This window comes from Vanacampus margaritifer, chromosome 14 (genome assembly GCF_051991255.1).
Source record: "Vanacampus margaritifer isolate UIUO_Vmar chromosome 14, RoL_Vmar_1.0, whole genome shotgun sequence".
Taxonomy (NCBI): domain Eukaryota; kingdom Metazoa; phylum Chordata; class Actinopteri; order Syngnathiformes; family Syngnathidae; genus Vanacampus; species Vanacampus margaritifer.
This window is the reverse complement of record NC_135445.1, coordinates 20,075,306-20,093,487: the sequence shown is the minus strand read 5'-3', so window position 1 is coordinate 20,093,487 and position 18,182 is coordinate 20,075,306. Positions and strand designations below refer to the sequence as shown.

Sequence of the window (18,182 nt, the reverse complement as noted above, 5' to 3'; positions counted from 1 at the left end):
TGTCCTTTACAGACAACATGAGTCTGTTCTAAAAAATAGTTCACTATTGATGGGACACTGTGACTTAAAACACAAGAAGAATGTCAACATTTATTTATTTAAACTGGCATGGTTACATGTTTCTTAATGTGCCAAATATTCTATATTTTGTTTAAAAATGAAATATAGAATGTGTTGAATGGGGGGGAAAGCTGTTTTTATTTACCCAACTATTTAAAAAAAAAACAAAGAGGACATTTTAGAGCTGTAATTTTAATACCGTGATTTTTTGCTCACGGTTGTCATACCGTCAAAATCTAGTATCGTCCCATGCCTACCCGGTAGTGGTAGCTTGCCATGTTGTAGAGCTAGAGATTTCCGAAATGAGCAACAACCATAACATCCTCCTGTGTTGTCACAAATCTCACCGCAAAACCTGCTGCGTCCGATCGCACCAAACGGCTCATTCCTGCCGCCCCACGCACCTTCTCTCCCGCCCATCCTAACTACAGTGACTACAATCCAAACACGCCTTTGGTGTGGATGTTTTTCAGCACACAGACAGTAGAAACAACAGCAACAGGTGCTTTTTTTTACAAAATGTTCTACGGACACTTCTAAGAATGGATGGAGCGGATGTAAGAATTTTAAGACGAAATTAAATTTTAGACCTGGGATTAAAATATGGGTGTTTTTTAAAGACATTTAAGGCCTAAAATTTAAGTTTCTGAATTTTAGACTTTTTAAGAACCCGCGGGAACTCTGATTTAAAACGCTTGGAAATGTCATTGCTTAGCAAAACGGAACATAAAGTGTATGTTACAGTATATTAGTATTAAATAATTATAATAGCAGTAATGTTATTTGTAGGAGTGTGGCGATATCTCGATATCGCAATACTTTGTCTCCCGATCGATTATCGATATGTCTATTGCCTATGCCAAGTATCGATATTTGTAGTTAATATACAGCCGCTATAACGACTCCATTGTTCATTACTTATTGAGCAATTACTTGGCGGGCCGCTAGGGGGAGCGCCTCATAAGAGTGGCGGGAAAATCTATGGAAGTCTTCAGGCAAAGAAGACTCATGAGCTTACTTTTACTTGTGTTAGACATTTATCTGTCCAGCAAGTGACTCCGTTTTGCATACGTTTCTATGAAAATTGTTATTATATCTTTAATTTTAAAGTTTTAAAACATTTTGTTTCGACTTTTTAAAGCACACAATTTCTGAAGAATATTAATATAATTATAAAATTAAACAAATGACTATGTGAGACTGACAGGTTGCATGAAAATAGTGTTTAACAAAGACACAAATTTGTTCACAGAAAGTTGTCTCTGTTAAATTTTAATATTGTGTTTCAGTGATGGTACAATTGAAAAAAACTTCACTTTATGTGATCTTGATTAGTTTTATTGTGGACTTATTATCTGACCAATATATCGATAATCGCAGTATATATATATATATATATATATATATATATATATATATATATTATATTGCTTAATAAAACCCAGGCTGCAAAAACAAAAAATAAATTGCTAATTTGTTACACAAAATTTGAAATTTGCTCCTCAAACAAAGCCATTAATACGCAAAACTGCTTCACAAAAATAATAATAATAGTCGTGTGCGGACTGACTCCCCCTGTCAGTGAACGATGAATTGTAATCACTGGATTTCGGTCGGTCAAAAGTCAATCAAAAGTACTGGTGGTATTGACAATTCCAAAGTTACGTCACAAGTCTTACTGGGTGAAATGACCCATTAAAAAGCATTGGACTTTGGATCATCATAATTCAATTTGTGAGGATTATTTTGATTTCAAAATGTGATGAAAAGTTGTTTGACTACTGTAACAATCTGCCTGGTTTGTATGCTAGTCACAGGCAATGGCAATACAATACGCCGTTTGTTTTCACCGTGCAAAGGAAGCGTTTGCATTGTGTTGCATTGAGAAAATATCATAAATGCCCGGCTGTTCGGAATCGTCAATGGTTACTTGTTTTGGGTATTAGTGATTACTCATGAGTTGAGTACAGTAGTCGTACAGGTAATGGTCCCAAAAAAAAAAGTGGTATCGAAAAACCCTTGTTAAAATCCAGGAAAACAGATTCACTAGGAGACACCCAACGTTTAATGTTGTACATGCACTTTGAAAGCCCATGTGCCGTCTTACCTTGTCCAGCTCGTCGTGCAACTCCGACAGGGTGGGTCTGATAAGCTTCTCCCCCAACGGTGCGGCTGTCTGGCGGTAGAAATCGATGTTGGGCACAGCATCGATGGTATTATGACCAAAGGTCCTCAGGTAATAGGTGTTCGTGTGGGTGTCATAGTGATAGTGGTGCTGGCCACCAGTGGACGAATGTAAACTGGTCTCGCTCATCACTGTGTCCCCATTCTGCATTCCCTCGGCAGGCGCTGCCTCTGGAGAAGCCGGACTCTCAGCCCCGCTTGGGTCTATAAAGTTCACCACCCGAAACCGTCCTTTAGCTTCCTCACCGCTTGTCCCCGGGTATTCAGGGGGAGCACCAAGAGTGGCCTTCTCGCTGGATGGGACAGTGGTGGAAGCGTCGGAACTCGGCGACTCATCTACGACTGCGGCAGCTGCCTCGGCCACAAGGTCCACCTGAAAACGACTCTGACTATGCGTCGGACCGGGCGGCTTTTGCCCCGCGTCGGGGGCTAAAAAATCATTCTCCGCCGGGGCGTTCTCTCCCTGAGCGGGAGCTGTAGTTGATGCCGACATGGCACACTCAACACAAACTAACGGGTAAACCGTTTATGAGAAAGCACGTTAGGCCCGCGCACCAATGTAGAGCAAGTTGGTCCGTGACAAGCAGAACTGTGTCGATCTCTAAAACTGTTTAGCAAGAGGGGGGAACGCGCTTCCAGAGCCGTATGGACCGCGGTAACAACGAAAAATGCCTCGTTCGTGCGAAACGTGAGGCTACAAGATGGAAACTTTAGCCCTCCTAGTGACTTTTTCTTTCGAAGACACAAATATGTAAAAAGGCAGCAATCTTTTAAACTTAAGTCTGTCGAGCTACCGTCTTCCTGTAATTCAGAGCAGGATGCTGTTATCGACCTTGCCGCAACTCCTCCTAGCTTCCTAGAGGCTCCCTCACCAGTAATATACACACACTGCGGTCGGCATCACTGAAGGGTGGGTTCCTGCTACGCGTGACCTCGCGAGATGTGAACGTTCGCGTCTCATTTTTCAGGGGGTGGGGTACTACGCGAGAGGTGGAAACAACAGACAGAAGTTTTCCTTTTATTTCGACGAACTGGTGACTCATAGACACTCTAAAGGCATTGTTGTTCAGTACTGTTTATTTATACAAGCTGCTATTTTCTCTATTTAAATGTTTGGGAGTTTCTTGGGGTGAAGGGGGGGGGGGTGGAGTAGAAAAAAGAATTTCACTTCAATGTCTGCTTTTTTAAAATGTATTTTGGATAGATAGATAGATAGATAGATAGATAGATAGATAGATAGATAGATAGATAGATAGATAGATAGATAGATAGATAGATAGATAGATAGTGTTGAATGGATTGATGATGGATGAGTGATGGACAGATGGAATTAAGAAACAAAGTTATTACCAAAGCACAAGTATAAACGTTTTTCTCTGGATTAAATAGTAATTAAATGTAAATCACAGGTGTCAAACTCAAAGCCCGGGGGGTCACATCACAGGCCTGATGTGACACCCCCATCATTTTATGTGACTCGCAGTGACAAATCGTGTTTCGACTTTCTGTTTCTTTCCACTTACCTTCACTTGTAACAACACTGAGATGTGAGATATTGTAAGCATGTTTCATTACCAGTCTCTCTTTTAAAATAAATTGATAAATTGTTGAACAAACAAATATTTAATGGCTTCTGATTTAAAAACGAGTTATCCATCAATCAATTGTGTGTGTGTGTGTGTGTGTGTGTGTGTGTGTGTGTGCGTGCGTGTGTGTGTGTGGGTGTGTGTGCGTGCGTGCGTGCGTGCGTGCGTGTGTGTGTGTGTGTGTGTGTGTGTGTGTGTGTGTGTGTGTGTGTGTGTGTGTAAGTCATGCGGACCATTCTTACAACAGTCTTAGGGTCGAATTCCACAACTTTAGGTGCCATGTGCAGTTCATGCCTTGACTATAAGTTGTTGGGGGTTTTGGTTCTAATGTCAAACTGTAGGTTGTAACGCATGGTGCTTTGAGACGAAGACAGCCATGGACAAGCGTTGCTGGCTAGCCAAAGTTAGCAACGATTTACAGTGTTCACTTTACACTTGTGCTCACTTTATTTATTAGACAAAAAAAACGTACAATGGATTGTTACAAGGTGCACTGGAATAATTAAAAATAGCATTATTCTGAACTCCTATTGCTTTGGATTTCCAGCTATGCATAAAGACAACAGAATCTTGACGACCCTACAGCAGATGTCAGAGCAGGAAAACTACTACTATTTAGAATGTAAATAATTCTTCATCAGGTTTGTTTGTGTATAAATAAATACCTTTTATTTGAGTTTCAACAGATAGCGGGGGTTAGAAGTGCTGCCATCCAAACAAAGAGGAGACATATTATTCATGATATTTATCATGACATGATGGCACCTTAGAGTGCGATGAAACTGAACAGCCTTTGAGTGAAAACAGTTTTGAACATAGGTTTGTTACAGAGCTCTTTTGCGACCAGTGTGGAAAATCGTTTAAGCCTTTATGGAGCCTTAACAGAATTTCATTTGGGATCCCCCGTTACACCATGTTTATATGTTTAAATTGTTAGAAAAAAAGAAAAACATTCTCACACATTTTTGGGGCTCCCCATTGGCCAAGGGACCCCAAGCAGTCACTTACACCACTTTTGCCTCAGGCATGCTCCTTGTTGACTAATAATATTCATAGTAGCATCAACTGAGAGATGTGTTTCAAAAGCTAGCTTTTTTTTAAATTATTTTTTTTACTTTCATGCAGCTGACCCATAACTTTAGTCACAAGTGACTTGCAACCAATCCTTTGTCTCTGTTTCTAGTAGGTGATGGATCTTTCCATTCTTCCATTTAATGTATCACTTCTCCCTGTGGGCACGAGCCTGTTTACAAACCCACAACCTCAGAACTATGAGTCAGATGTGCTAACCAGTTAGCCACCATACTTCGAAGAATATAATATATTAATGTATAATAAAAATGCACAATAAACTGGTTCCATAAGGGCACATTATAAACGGAATACTTTGTTGAAGCACAAACATTTTGACATTTAAGATATACCACAACACTGGTCATTTCCTGGAGAACATCATACACACATTAAAGTTGTTCTATGTAGGATTTTGCCCAAAAATATCTTTACAGTAGCCTTTTTATTCGACCATTAAGACTCAAGCACATTCTAATAAACAGATTATGGTAACTGGTACTTAATTTATACAATATAGCACTTTTCCATCTTACAAGGCCCTCAAGCGCTTTACATTTTGACTACTCATTCACCTACTGATGATGACGCAACATCAGGAGCAACTGGGGGTTCAGTATCTTGCTCAATTATACTTCAATATAGTCACAATGGCCTGGGGTCAAACCCACAACCTCCAGGCTCCGAGACGACCACTTTTCCATTGAGCCGTGCTAAGATTAACTAACACCTTAGCTGTTCACAATGGGTACTGCTGCAAGCCTCTAGCCAATAGTTTTCAGAATGGATCCGGGCTCGAATTTCTCGCCCTCTGTCTGCGGAAGTGACGTCATGCACGTCTCATAGTGACGACCAGCCCTAGAGCTAGTATTTCGCTGTAAAATATTCTATATTTGCTCAGAAAAGATGGCCATCTAGCACGCCCCAGACACCCACTGTTACCCTGCTGAAAATAATTTCTTACGTTTTTTTTTGTCGCATAAAATATTATTTTTTGCTCCTCGTGATGCAAATGGTTAATTTTTTTGTGTTTCCTGAAAAATCTGAAAAAACATCTTAGGCAATTATTTTAAGAAGGCGTTGATATTGGGTTTGTTGTTGTATTACGACTTGAAATTGTGGCCAAACTCTGTCACTCTTGGTTACATGAAACTGTATGATCAGGAAGCCTCTGGTGAAATATTCCTTTCAGAAATAGGAAATTTGCTTACAAAAACACATTACACCATAAAGCGATGTGCAATATTACTTTGTTAATGACAGGTATTGGCCACAGTTGGCCCAGATGGATATATATATATAAATCCATCCATCCATTTTCTTTTTACCACTTGTCCTCACAAGGGTGACAGGGGTTGCTGGAGCCTATCCCAGCTGGCTTTGGGCAATAGGCAGGGTACACCCTGAACTGGTTGCCGGTCAATTGCAGGGCACACAGAGACGAACAACCATACTTACAATCACACCTATGTACAATTTTGAGTGTCCAATCAACCTGCCATGCATGTTTTTGGAATGTGGGAGGAAACCGGAGTACCCGGAGAAAACCCACACAAGCACGGGGAGAACATGCAAACTCCACCCAGGAAGGCCGAAGCCCGGACTCGAACTCATGTCCTCTGCACTGGGAGGCGGACGTGCTAACCAGTCAGCCACCGTGCTCTCTCTTTTTTTTCTTTTTCTTTTTTTGTATGTGCTTGAGTATGTGCATGTGTGGGTGTGTGTGTGCATATGTGTGTGTGCGTGTGAATGTGTGCTCATTAATTCACCTAAAATTATTAAATATTACTATAAAAAATCCCATTTTTTTCCCACAGGTCCACCAGGCAACCCACCCACACCCTCCACCCACCGCAACCCAGCCCCCGTCGCCCACAGGCCCCCAATCCACCTGCTTCCCAGACGTGTCGGTGAGTGTATGTGGTGCATTAAAAAAAATAGGGGGGGGGGGGAATGGTGGCGCGGCGGGGATACAGATGGGGGACCGCAGCACTGCATACTGCGGTCTGCCCCAACCGATGGCTCCCCACCCCGACAACCCCCCACCCCCCTAGTTGTGGGGTTCAGTAAAATTGGAGGGGAGTTGTAGGGCGAAGGCGGTGTCTCCACCCTACCCCACCCCCCCAAAGTGTGTATTATGTGCCCTATGTGTCTATTAACAAAGTTCATTGTGCAAAACTAGTGCAGTGAGTTAAGAGGAGCGACCAGGGGGGCCTCTCCCAACCCGGCGGGGGCAGGAGGCGCACCCCCCAACAAAAGGGACCCCGGCAGGCATATAGAGACAGCACGGAAACTGGGGCCGCCCGAGGTGCCAGGAGGCTTACTTGAGCGGGGCATGCACAACACCCCCACCCGCCCGTCTGGCTCCCGGAGCCCCGAGACCCGGGCCAGGGATGGTGCACCCGGCCTAGGGAAGGGAGAGTAAGGCGGACAGGGGAGGGGGATGGGACGGGACGGGGTGAGGAGACGACAAGAAGGGCAAGGGGCATCAGCAGGGCAGCAGAGAGAGGGGGGAGGAGGAGGAAGGGTGACAAGGGAGAAGGGACAGGGAGGCGGAGGACGGCGGGGAGAGCCGAGGAGGGAGAGGCGGCAAGGGGGAGGAAGGGGGAGGGAACGACAGGACACCCCGGAGGCCCACCCACCCCGAACCGCGTCGTCGGGCACGGCGCGATGAAGTTAAGTAACCAGATTTAGATTAAAAGATTTTATATACGAAGACCATGTTCATTTAAATTTTGATATTTGTTTTTTATTCGAGGCAGATATTTTTTCCATTAAAATGTGATTTATGAGGAGGTTAGACAATTGGTCGATATTCAGAGTTTGTTTATTTTTCCAGTTAACAAGAATTGGTTTTTATTAGCGATAGTAAGAGCTACAAGTGTAGATTGAAATTGTTTACGTGGTAAGTCAGTTGTTGTTAGGTCACCTAAACTGAATACTTCAGAATCCAGCTAGAGTCGTGAAGGGGTCAGGAGACCCGAGGAAGGATCAAAGAAAAGAAAGAAAAGTGAAATCCAGCACCGACCAGACATCATCTACTACCCACCGGGGTAAGCAGGTGTGAAGCAGAGTGAGATCCACAGACATCAGCTTCCACCAAGTTAACGACCAGACGAAGGAGCAGATTGTGTTTGAATTTCGGTAGATGCTGGTGTGGTGGATCTGGAGCAAGGATGTATATGATATAAACATATTATCTAAAATAAAGATGGTGGAGATGTGTAATTCCTTTCTGCTCCTACACACGTAAGTAAAACGATTAGTTGTTAAGTTGAAAGTCGGGGTTATGCCATATGGGAGAAAGCCTGCAGGGCTCCCATTGGGTTTTTGGAATTTTTTTGTACCTTCCACCAGGCGGTCAGGGTGGCGGAAATCATTGGGTTTTTAAAACAATTGTGTCGCTTAATCGATGTTGTAATAAAGAGTAAATCTAAAAGTCTGAGGTTATTACAATCCTTTTGTTTTAGTTCCAGCCAACAGTTAGTATCTCTGTTGGGTTGTGCCTATAGAATGATATATTGGAGCTGGTTAGCTATATAGCATAAAATTTGGTGCCTCTAGACCTCCTTTTCTGAAGAGTAGACAGACTAATCTTTGCTTCTTCTTTTTTTAAATTCCAGTAGAATTTTGTAACGGCCGAGTGCAACGACTGGAACTAGTTAGATGTAGGTTTGAATGGAATCATTGAGAATTTTATTTTTATTTTGGGTAAAACTTTCATTTTAATGGTAGCTATTCGTCCTATTAGAGAAATGGGAAGATTTTTCCAGCGCTCCAAGTCACTGTAAATGCTATCCAGAAGTGGAGTAAAGTTTAAACTAATTAAATCAGTTGATTTAGGTGAGATTTTTATGCCTAAGTATTTTAAATTACCTATAGGAAATGAGTAGTGTGGGCCCTGGCTTGCAGGGTTCCATGAATTTTCTGTAATAGGTAGTGGTGTTGATTTTGTCAGTTAATAAAATAATCAAGATAAATGTGAGAATTTAGTTATTAAGTTAAATACTCCATCTAACGTGATAGCAGGTTTTTCTAAATAAAGTAAAATATCATCGGCATATAGATAAATTTTGTGTTCTGTTAACCCGGAGTGAATTCCTTGAATACTTCTTTCCTGGCGTATAGCTAATGCAAGCGGCTCAATAAATATTGCAAATAATAAAGGGTGCAATGGGCATCCCTGTCTTGTGCTTCTCTGTAGAAAAAAACTCAGAGATGTAATCCATCAGTAGTAACTGTAGCTGTAGGAGAATCATATAATACTGACGCCCAGTGAATAAATGACTTCCCAAAGCCAAATGTATTTAAAACAGCAAAGAGGAAGGACCAGTTAATTTTGTCGAAGGCTTTTTCTGCATCCAACGATATAATAACTGCCTTTTTATCATGCCGCTGTGACATGCTATGATATATGATATGATATATGATATTATTAGTAGAGTGACGACCTTTAATAAAGCCCTTAAGTTTGGTCGCAATGAATGATTGTCGAGATTACTGTTTCTAGTCTAGATGCGAAGGCCTTAGCGATAATTTTAATATCAGTGTTAGTGAAATCGGACAGTAACTTGATGGAAGGGTGGGGTCTTTTTCTGGCTTTAATAAAAGTTTAATTGCTGCTGTGTTCATGTGTGGGTGTATGTAACCATTAGTTTTCATTTCTGTTACAACTCTTAAGAATAATGGAGCAAGCATTATCCAAAAGTGCTAAAAAAATATATAGCCGGATAACCATCCGGGCCAGGTGCTCTGCCATTAGGCTTACTATCTAGAGCACTGTACAGCTCGTTTATAGTGGTGCATCTAACATATTTTTATATTCAGTAGATAACTGAGGTATATTTAAGTTACTGAGGAATGCCTCAATATGCTCAGGGTTAGGCTTGTTAGTTTCTGAGTATAAGTGTGCATTCACCAGTTGTCCTTTTAATTGCCGTGATAAGAGATTTTTTCCGATTGCGTTGAAGTTGGTTTGCAAGAAATTGACCTGATTTGTTATTATAGTCAAAGTTGTTGTATCTCAATTGTTGTATTATAAACTCTTGTCTTTTTAGATAACATATTGTCTAACTGTATTTTTATATTTTGTAAGTCAGTCCATATTTGGTTATTTGGGTTTATTGCGTATTGATCCGTCAGTTGTTTAATTTTATCTTCCAAGTCTTTTTCTAATTTTTAATCCTGTTTCTTTTTATAAGATGAATATGATATAATTTTACCTCTAATTACCGCTTTCCCAGCTTCCCAGAGAAGAGATGTAGATAAGTCTGGAGAGTCATTTATTTCCAAAAAAGTCTGCCCACTCTCTTCTTATAATTTTGTCAAACTCTGCGTCATTTAGCATTGAGATGTTAAAACTCCATGCCGGGGTGGTTTAAAGTAGCTCTTAAAGGTAAGACACACCTTCTCATTAAATAATGCCAAAACGAGTGTGTAAACAAAGAAACTTAATTAAAACAAAGCACAAAATTCACAGTACTATACAGGAATTCATTATTATTTTCAATAATTATTACCACAAAAAGACAATTTTTTTTTTTTTTACATGAAAGTGAACTGTACTCATATATCTCATTGAAAAGGATAGTTAAGTAGCACTCAGTGAAAGTCACAGTACCCTGTTAACCAAAAGGTCACAGATATGGTCAAAACAAACGAGTGTGGTGATACATAAACTGTACACCACCATGTGATGTAGCACTTTGCTGGGAAGTTTTTAATAACCCATGGGACTCTTCTAATGACATCTTCATCTTAAAACGTTCAGGGTGTTTTCAACAAGCTTGGTTGTCATTGCTCGAATGTGGATGTTTCTAGTTCACTGTTCGAATAATGTCAGCCGATTTAGGATGAGAAACAGAGTACAGCCTGGACAGATCACCAGTAAATCATAGGGCAGCCCAGCTACACACAGACAGAAATTCGCATTGCATTCTCAAGTTAAAATTTTTAGACTGGGATTTAAAGAGGAGAGGGGGCGGTACTGCAAGAATTTGCCATCTCCATGATCCATACAATTCAGTCAATTTCTGCTTCTGTTGCTTTTGAGCTGATTTTATCTGTCTGATGTCTAATATTGTTTGTTTTCTGTTATTGCAGCACAAAAAATAAAAAGCAACTTATTTGCAACTGAAGTCTACCTGTAAACAAACCTTTGATTGGTTCATCAACACAACAGATCAACAGATCTATGTTTTAAAAATAGAGATCAAATAAACCAGTTCTACCTGTTAAGGTTTACTTTAAACATACTCCAGAGATTCCCAGTGTATGTGACAAAGTAACATCTCATTGCAGACTCAACCAAAGGGTCATATAGCACACTGTCAGTTCCTTATGGGAGAATTTCATGACACTGTGCGGCTTCACTTGAATATTGGAACTTACTGGCCACAGAAATAACTCATGATGCCAAACCACTGGCACACTTCTCATGTTTAAGTGAAGTGTCGCTACAGAAATGGCACATGCACCCTACAGCACAGTTCCAAAGACTTATACAATCTGTACCATAATAAGACGTTAAATAAAAGTACAGATTTTCCTAGACTGGTTCTTAGTATTCCTAGTTAATGAATGGATTGCTACATCCGTGCATTTTGTACTGCTTTATCTTGTTTAATGTCGCCAATCTCAGAGGGGCAGCTACGCTGGAATCACATAGAGACCATTCACTTTCACAATTATGGGCACTTTAGACTCATTAGTATGCATCGTTTTGGAATGCGGGAGGAAACCGGGTCCCTGGTTAAAAACCTACACTAGCACAGGTAAAAGATGAGAATTTCACACAGAAATGTTAGAGCCGAGATCAAACCCCATACCTTTGACTGCAAGGTATGCGTACGAGTAACCATGTGGCCTGTGTTTTCCCTAAAACTTGTAAAAGCCCTTTACATGCAAGGAATATTGAATCTGGTGCAAGTCTAGATTTGGATTGTAGGTTTGAAAGCACAGTTGCAATTAAAGGATGATTTACATCTGATTATTTGACTGTTAAGTCACATGGGCGTTTGGTCACAACCCCCAAGCCAACACAAGCCCAAACAAAACACATCTAAGTTAACTTCACATAGTGCAGATACAGAAATAACAATTTGAGCAGCTCAACATTGAACTAAATAGACATTTAATTAAACGTTTTTCTATTTTGAATGGCCCGAAATGTCTCTCCTCTCCATAGGCTAAAAAGAAATTGGAACAATTTTCCCTATTCTTACTGAGCTTTCTTTGAACGTTTGATTTATTTTGGTAGATATATGTATAGACATAAATTGTCGGCATATTTTGATTACAGTATGTTTGGTGCACAATTACTGAATCTCTCAGATCGGTGTGTATTTTTTGTCTTTTTTTAAATTTTTACACCCATCTTAATGAAATTAGAAAATTGACACATGCATAATCCCCTCTCTTTATAGTGTGCGGAGTATTCAAGACGACCAAACCAATACACATAAGAATCTCGCCATCAACAATCGAAATTCTTACCCCATAAATCAGAAGTCTGGCGTGGTACCCAGACTGACCTGTGAAAGCGGCCAGGGAAGAAGAAAGCGCAGTAGAAGTAGTAGTAATAATAGTAGTAGTAATAGTGGTAGTAGTAGTAGTAGTAGTAATCCATTTACTGATGCTCAGTCTATTTACTTGCATTCGTTTATGGGGCAGATCTGTCACATGATCCAATATGACGTACACACTGAAGTATCGCAGGAATGGGCCAATCCACTCAATGAGGCATCTAGGTACATACTATAGTAATACTGTGATTGTGATAGTAGTGGTGGTGGTGAAAGTAGTGGTAAGAAGAGGAGGAAGTGGAGGAAGAAAAGACAAAAAATGAAGCAAAAGAAGAAGCAAAAGCAGTAGCTAGGCTAGGCTACTAACATGGGCCCCATACTTCGTATTTGCAAAACCACAAATGTTGTGAAAAGGTAAAGGAAATGTTCTATTTAGATATTATTTAACGGGTTGGGTAAAATATTTTGAGATCTGGACCTTTGCCCTAAGAAATCCTTTGCAACCAGACCCCTATGAATTTCAATTGAAGATCCCTGGTATACAGTACATTGTAAAAACCTACAGCGCTAGGACTGACATACTGAACAGTAAACACTATGCAGACCACGGTGGGGGGTGGGGTGGGGTCTTGGTGGAAGGGGAGTTTGGGGGGGGGGGGCATGCGGTCAGTGTCACCGCTCTGTTCAAGTAGTGCTTCGGCAGTCTATACAGAGTTTTTGTCACATCCTAACTAAGAGGGCTATTGTAGAGCTGGAAAAGAAAACAAACAAGTGAAGAAGGTGAAGGCAAAGCAAGAGGGTTGCCATCACAGACAGAATGCAGGTAAAAATATTTTTGTAGATCCTACTACTATTGGTCTGTAAGGCAGTCTATTACAGAATAAACAAAATGATACTGGAAGAGAAACGATGATGAGAAGTGATGAGAGGACTACTCATCTCTATTCTGAAAAAAAAAAGTTGGTCATAATTTTATTGTTCATAAAGCAAATTGCCTAGTATTGCATGTTAAATTAATAATTTAAAAAATAATTGTGGAAGAGCCCTGTGTTTCTTTGATGTGTTGTAGTTGTGCCAATGAAGCTCAGCACCTGTCAAAGTGGCGCAGTACTTGATGGGCTCAACCGTACACTTTCACTCGAGACAGTCCTCCAAGAAATAAAATGCACAATAAATACGTGTTTTAGTTAAGCGACCTCTATCGGCCAAAATTGCGCAAAAATCCAAAAGCTGGACTTGAACCTGGCCCTTCTGGTCTGAATACGAGTGTTTATCAGACTAAGCTACTTGGCCAGTGAAGTGTTGTCCACATATTTTGTTAGTGTTCACTACATATGTTATGAATGTCCTGTGCCTTTTACTAACCTCAACCATTAGTGTCCCATGTAAAAGACATAACATGTACTGTACAACCTCACTGAAAGCCATTGCTAACCCCAACCATTAGTTCGACAGCGAATTGACATACATGTCAACAATAAAAAAGACACTACAATCGTTACCGGTCTGTTAGCTCAGTAAGATAAACGTTCGTCTTTCGATCTGATGGGCAGGGTTTGAGTCAAACTTTTGCGCTATTAAACATGGCCGATAGAGGTCGCTATACTACATTATGTGACACGTCGTATTTTGGTGCATAGTAAAACAACCAATATGGTTGTTATTGTTGGAAGACTAGTTGTTTCACTCACATTTATGGCCGATCAGATCACGGTGGATAAATGGTTAGTACGTCTACCTCCCAGTGCAGAGGATGTGAGATCGATTCCGGGCATTGGCCTTCCTGGGTGGAGTTTGCATGTTCTCCCCGTGCTTGCGTGGGTTTTCTTCGGGTACTTTGGTTTCCTCCCACATTCCAAAGACATGTACGGCAGGTTAATTGAGCACTCCAAATTGTCCATAGGTGTGTTTGTGAGTGTGGATGGTTGTTTGTCTCTGTGTGCCCTGCGATTGGCTGGCAACCAGTTCAGGGTGTACCAGGCCTACCCGGTAGCCAGCTGGGATAGGCTCCAGCGCGACCCTTGTGAGGACAATCGGTTAAGAAAATGGATGGATGGATATTATAATGGAATCCTTTATTTGTATTCCAAGAAACATGAAAAACAATGACAAACAGGGAGACAGAACAGGAAAGCCCGTTGGCGCCCGAGATCGAGACTACACTCTAAAAACAGTTGGGTAAAAGATAACCCAACTATGAGTCAAAAATGGACCAATCCCCTACTTGGGTCAATTTGACCCAACTTTGAGTCAAGAAATGGGTCTTTTAGTGTAAAACAACGCAGGAATATTGGTCAGATCCCTTACTTAGGTCAAATTGGGTCATTTTGGATAAAACAACCCAGAAAGTTGGATCGGTCAATTTTTTTATCCATAATTGGTTACTTTTGACCCAACTGTTTTTAGAGTGTAAGGAAAGAAACCACTAGGAAGGATGAAGGGAGAAAAACAAGGCTCGGGCTATGCTTCTTTAAAGGGGAAATAGTTCAAACCTAGAAAAAAATGCAGCATATACAACGTATTACCAGACGTTTTCAACAAAACAAGACATGCACTTCTGGGAGGCTTGGGTGTGGGCGTGTGACAGCCCCAGTCTCTGACTAGCAGCTCAACCTCAGCGCGCGCATCCGCAGTCCCAGGGCCTTCACGGAGGCGTGGAAATGTGGGAGCCATCATAAGATGTTGAATTAAGGTTGTGTCTGCATATGTTATGGGGATGGCTAGGTGTGTCGTCACACTGCCGCTACATTCAAAACAATGGAACCGGTCCCGTTTTACACGGTGACTTTGTATTTTTCTGACTTCCCAAAGTCAGTTAAAAGGGGGTTAAACTCCTACAACACAGACAGAGTTGTAAATGTTTGTGTACTGGCACGTGAAAGTCTGAAAGGGAAAGTACAGGCTTCAATGAAAAGTAGAAATTACGAAGTTGAGGTGAGTGAATACTTTGCTAACATAAGGGTGTTGGACATCACGCTAACTTTACTGTACCTGTGTAACGTTTTTTTGTAACGTTAATTGTTTACTTGCTTTGTTAGAATGAGTGCCTACAGTTAACTTAGCGGACTCTGCAGTATAAGTTTTTTTTGTTTTGTTTTTTGGGTGATGGTAAGGAAAGTTGTTTTCGGTCAGGTACATGTTGAGGGACAAGTACTTGCTCTTGTTCTATCGGGAGGGCCAAGTGCCACCATGTAGCAGCTCTCCTAATTTGGGCTGAGAAAAACTGTACCTGCACGGATGTTGAGTGTGTGTGGAAGAGGCCCACAACTTCCAAAACAGAGGAAATCACAGCCAAGAAGGTGTCTGTGATTGCACTATCCACATCACAAGGTTAGTACTTGTACTTAGAATAATTTTGAATTATCAGTCATGTTGTCTATGCTGTTATTATTATTATTATTATTATTATTATTTACAAAGATGTGACCTTATGTTTTCTTTCCATACTACAATCTAAGCCTGCTTTAGGTTTGTTGAAATTAATGTTGCTATAGAGTTATGTGAGGTTGTTCAGACTTGAATCCATATCAGGTACCATAATCTCTTTATGTTGTTATTTCAGGTGGAATTAAACAGCCTGTCAGACAGAGAAGCATTTTCCTCTTTGACACATCTTGACGGGTTAACAGTTCTCGGGTGGATTTTAGCACCAGAAGCACCTCAGGTTTGACTTCTGGATTTTCATTTTTCAAGTCCTGTTTTATTAGAAACATCACATGTACACTGCATTAAATCAATGACAAATGTGCTAAGGTTAAGAATGTCGCAGCACACCTTACTGTAGCTTGTACGGATCAATTCAATTTGACATATCCTACCCACATATTTAAACCATTACAAATCAGACATCAACCTGATATCACTGTAATTTAAAAATGTTTCATGTGGTGTATATGAAAATATATGTACAATATGTCAGTGAACATTGTTGACTTGGATTTTACAGATTTTAATTTTTGACAGACATTCGACCCATGCCATTACATCAAAACCTTTGATGGGATATTGGCCAGCTCAAGTTGTGGCAATGCAGAGGACAAAGCTCTGTATATGATTTCATCCCTTGCTGTGATCCCACAACAGAAAGAAGCCATTGAGAGAGCCACAGTTGGGCAAACTAAGAATGCCTCATGGTAATAATATTTACAATGATAGTCTCTATTGATTTTGTGTGTACCTCTCTCCCTCTCTCTTTCTCTCTCTCTCTCTCTCTCTCTCTCTCTCTCTCTCTCTCTCTCTCTCTCTCTCTCTCTATATATATATATATATATATATATATTTTTTACTTTTAAGATGTAGCAACATATGTGAAGTTGTAGCTGTTTTGTGTTATGTTTTATTTATTATTTAATTTGAGAAGCAGTAACAAGGAAACAAAGTTGCTGTAGTTGAAATAAATGGAGTAGGAGTGATATAACCAGTGTGACTTTTTTTTAAGGTAGTTCAGCTGATGGTGAACTAAACACAAGTGTTTCGATAATATAATGTTCTTACAAACACAGACCTTCCACACACAGAGAGAATTCCACATGTATTTCTAAACATTTCATTTTAGGAAAATTGACTAGAGGATGGGTGTCTGTAAAAGGTGTGTGTGTGACAAATGTGAGACAAATGCAAACTTTAAGTATCTTGTTGGCATGCTTTTTATACTGGTATGGAATATAGGACACATTTCCTCCATTGTGAACTGTCCATTGACAAAGAATGTAGGAATGTTCAAAGAGACACCTGCAGGCAGAATGTCATGAATGGTGAAGCCCTTGTCAGCCATCAACATGTCACCTGCTTCTAGCTGTTCAAATATTCCACAGCCTGCTGTTACTGTTTTGTCCAATGTGCTTCCACCATATAGGTCACTAGTGAAGGTTATTACTCCATTAGGTGCTACTGTAATCAGAGCTTTATTTATTTTTATTATTTTATTTTTATTTTTTTCTGGAGAGCTCAGTATTGTTCATTCGGTAATTTTACCGATTTGACATGTCATCATCATTGCTCTCTCTCTTTTTTCTTTTTTTTTATGTGGGTGAGTATGTGCATGTGCGTGCGAGTGTGTGTATATTCATTAGTTCACCTAAAACCAATTAAAAAATCCCATACCGTTCACCTAAACCGAACACTTCCAGCCAGAGTCGCGAGGCCGTCAGGAGACCCGAGGAAGGACCAAAGAAAAGAAAGGAGAGTGAAATCCAGCACCGACCAGACACCACCCACCAGGCCACTAACCAGAGTCCTTCACCAACCCCAGAGACATCTAAATTCCAACAAATCAGGGAGACCTCAAGAGACAAAAGGAGAGACTGAGGAAAGGAAGGAAGGACAGACGAAGCAGAGTGAGATCCACAGACACCAGCCTCCACCGATTCAATGATCTGAGGAAGAAGCAGATTGTGTCTGAGTTTCGATAGATGGTGGTGTGGTCTATCTGGCATGCATGAAAATCTCCACCAAAGAGGGGAGCTGTCGACCCCTGCCAGGACAGAGCAAGCGCAACACCTCAGGGCCCCCCAGGCCGCGGCAGCGCCAAAGGACGACCCCCGGGCCCCACAGGGGCCACCGGCCGGAGAGCAAACCCAGGAGCAGGAGCACCCCCCACCCCAACACGGCCCGCGCCCCCAACCCAACGCAGCAGGACGGGGCACTGCAGGCCCGCCAGGCACCCCACCGGTCCACAGCCCCCGCAGCAAGGGGGAGGGGAGAGGGAACCACGGGGCACAGAGCACAGAGCCCACAGAGCACAGAGCCCACAGGCCCC

General features: G+C 41.2%; 1 protein-coding gene and 1 long non-coding RNA gene across 3 annotated transcripts in view; one reads left to right on the top strand and one right to left on the bottom strand.

The window, feature by feature from the left end:
- Positions 1–3,159, bottom strand: part of slc12a2 (solute carrier family 12 member 2) — a 118,215-nt gene extending 115,056 nt beyond the window's left edge. The window contains exon 1 of one of the 2 annotated variants that reach the window (XM_077585619.1): positions 2,168–3,159. In XM_077585619.1, the coding sequence (XP_077441745.1) occupies positions 2,168–2,737 (570 nt within the window). In that variant the 5' untranslated portion in view covers positions 2,738–3,159. The remainder of the gene's footprint in view (positions 1–2,167) is intronic. The other variant, XM_077585618.1, reaches the window with a different exon arrangement.
- An 11,755-nt stretch (positions 3,160–14,914) lies between these two features.
- LOC144034370 (uncharacterized) lies at positions 14,915–16,633 on the top strand. Its single transcript, XR_013288208.1, has 4 exons — positions 14,915–15,358; positions 15,557–15,754; positions 15,987–16,088; positions 16,388–16,633. It is a non-coding gene; the product is annotated as an uncharacterized LOC144034370 (long non-coding RNA).
- Positions 16,634–18,182: the final 1,549 nt, after the last annotated feature.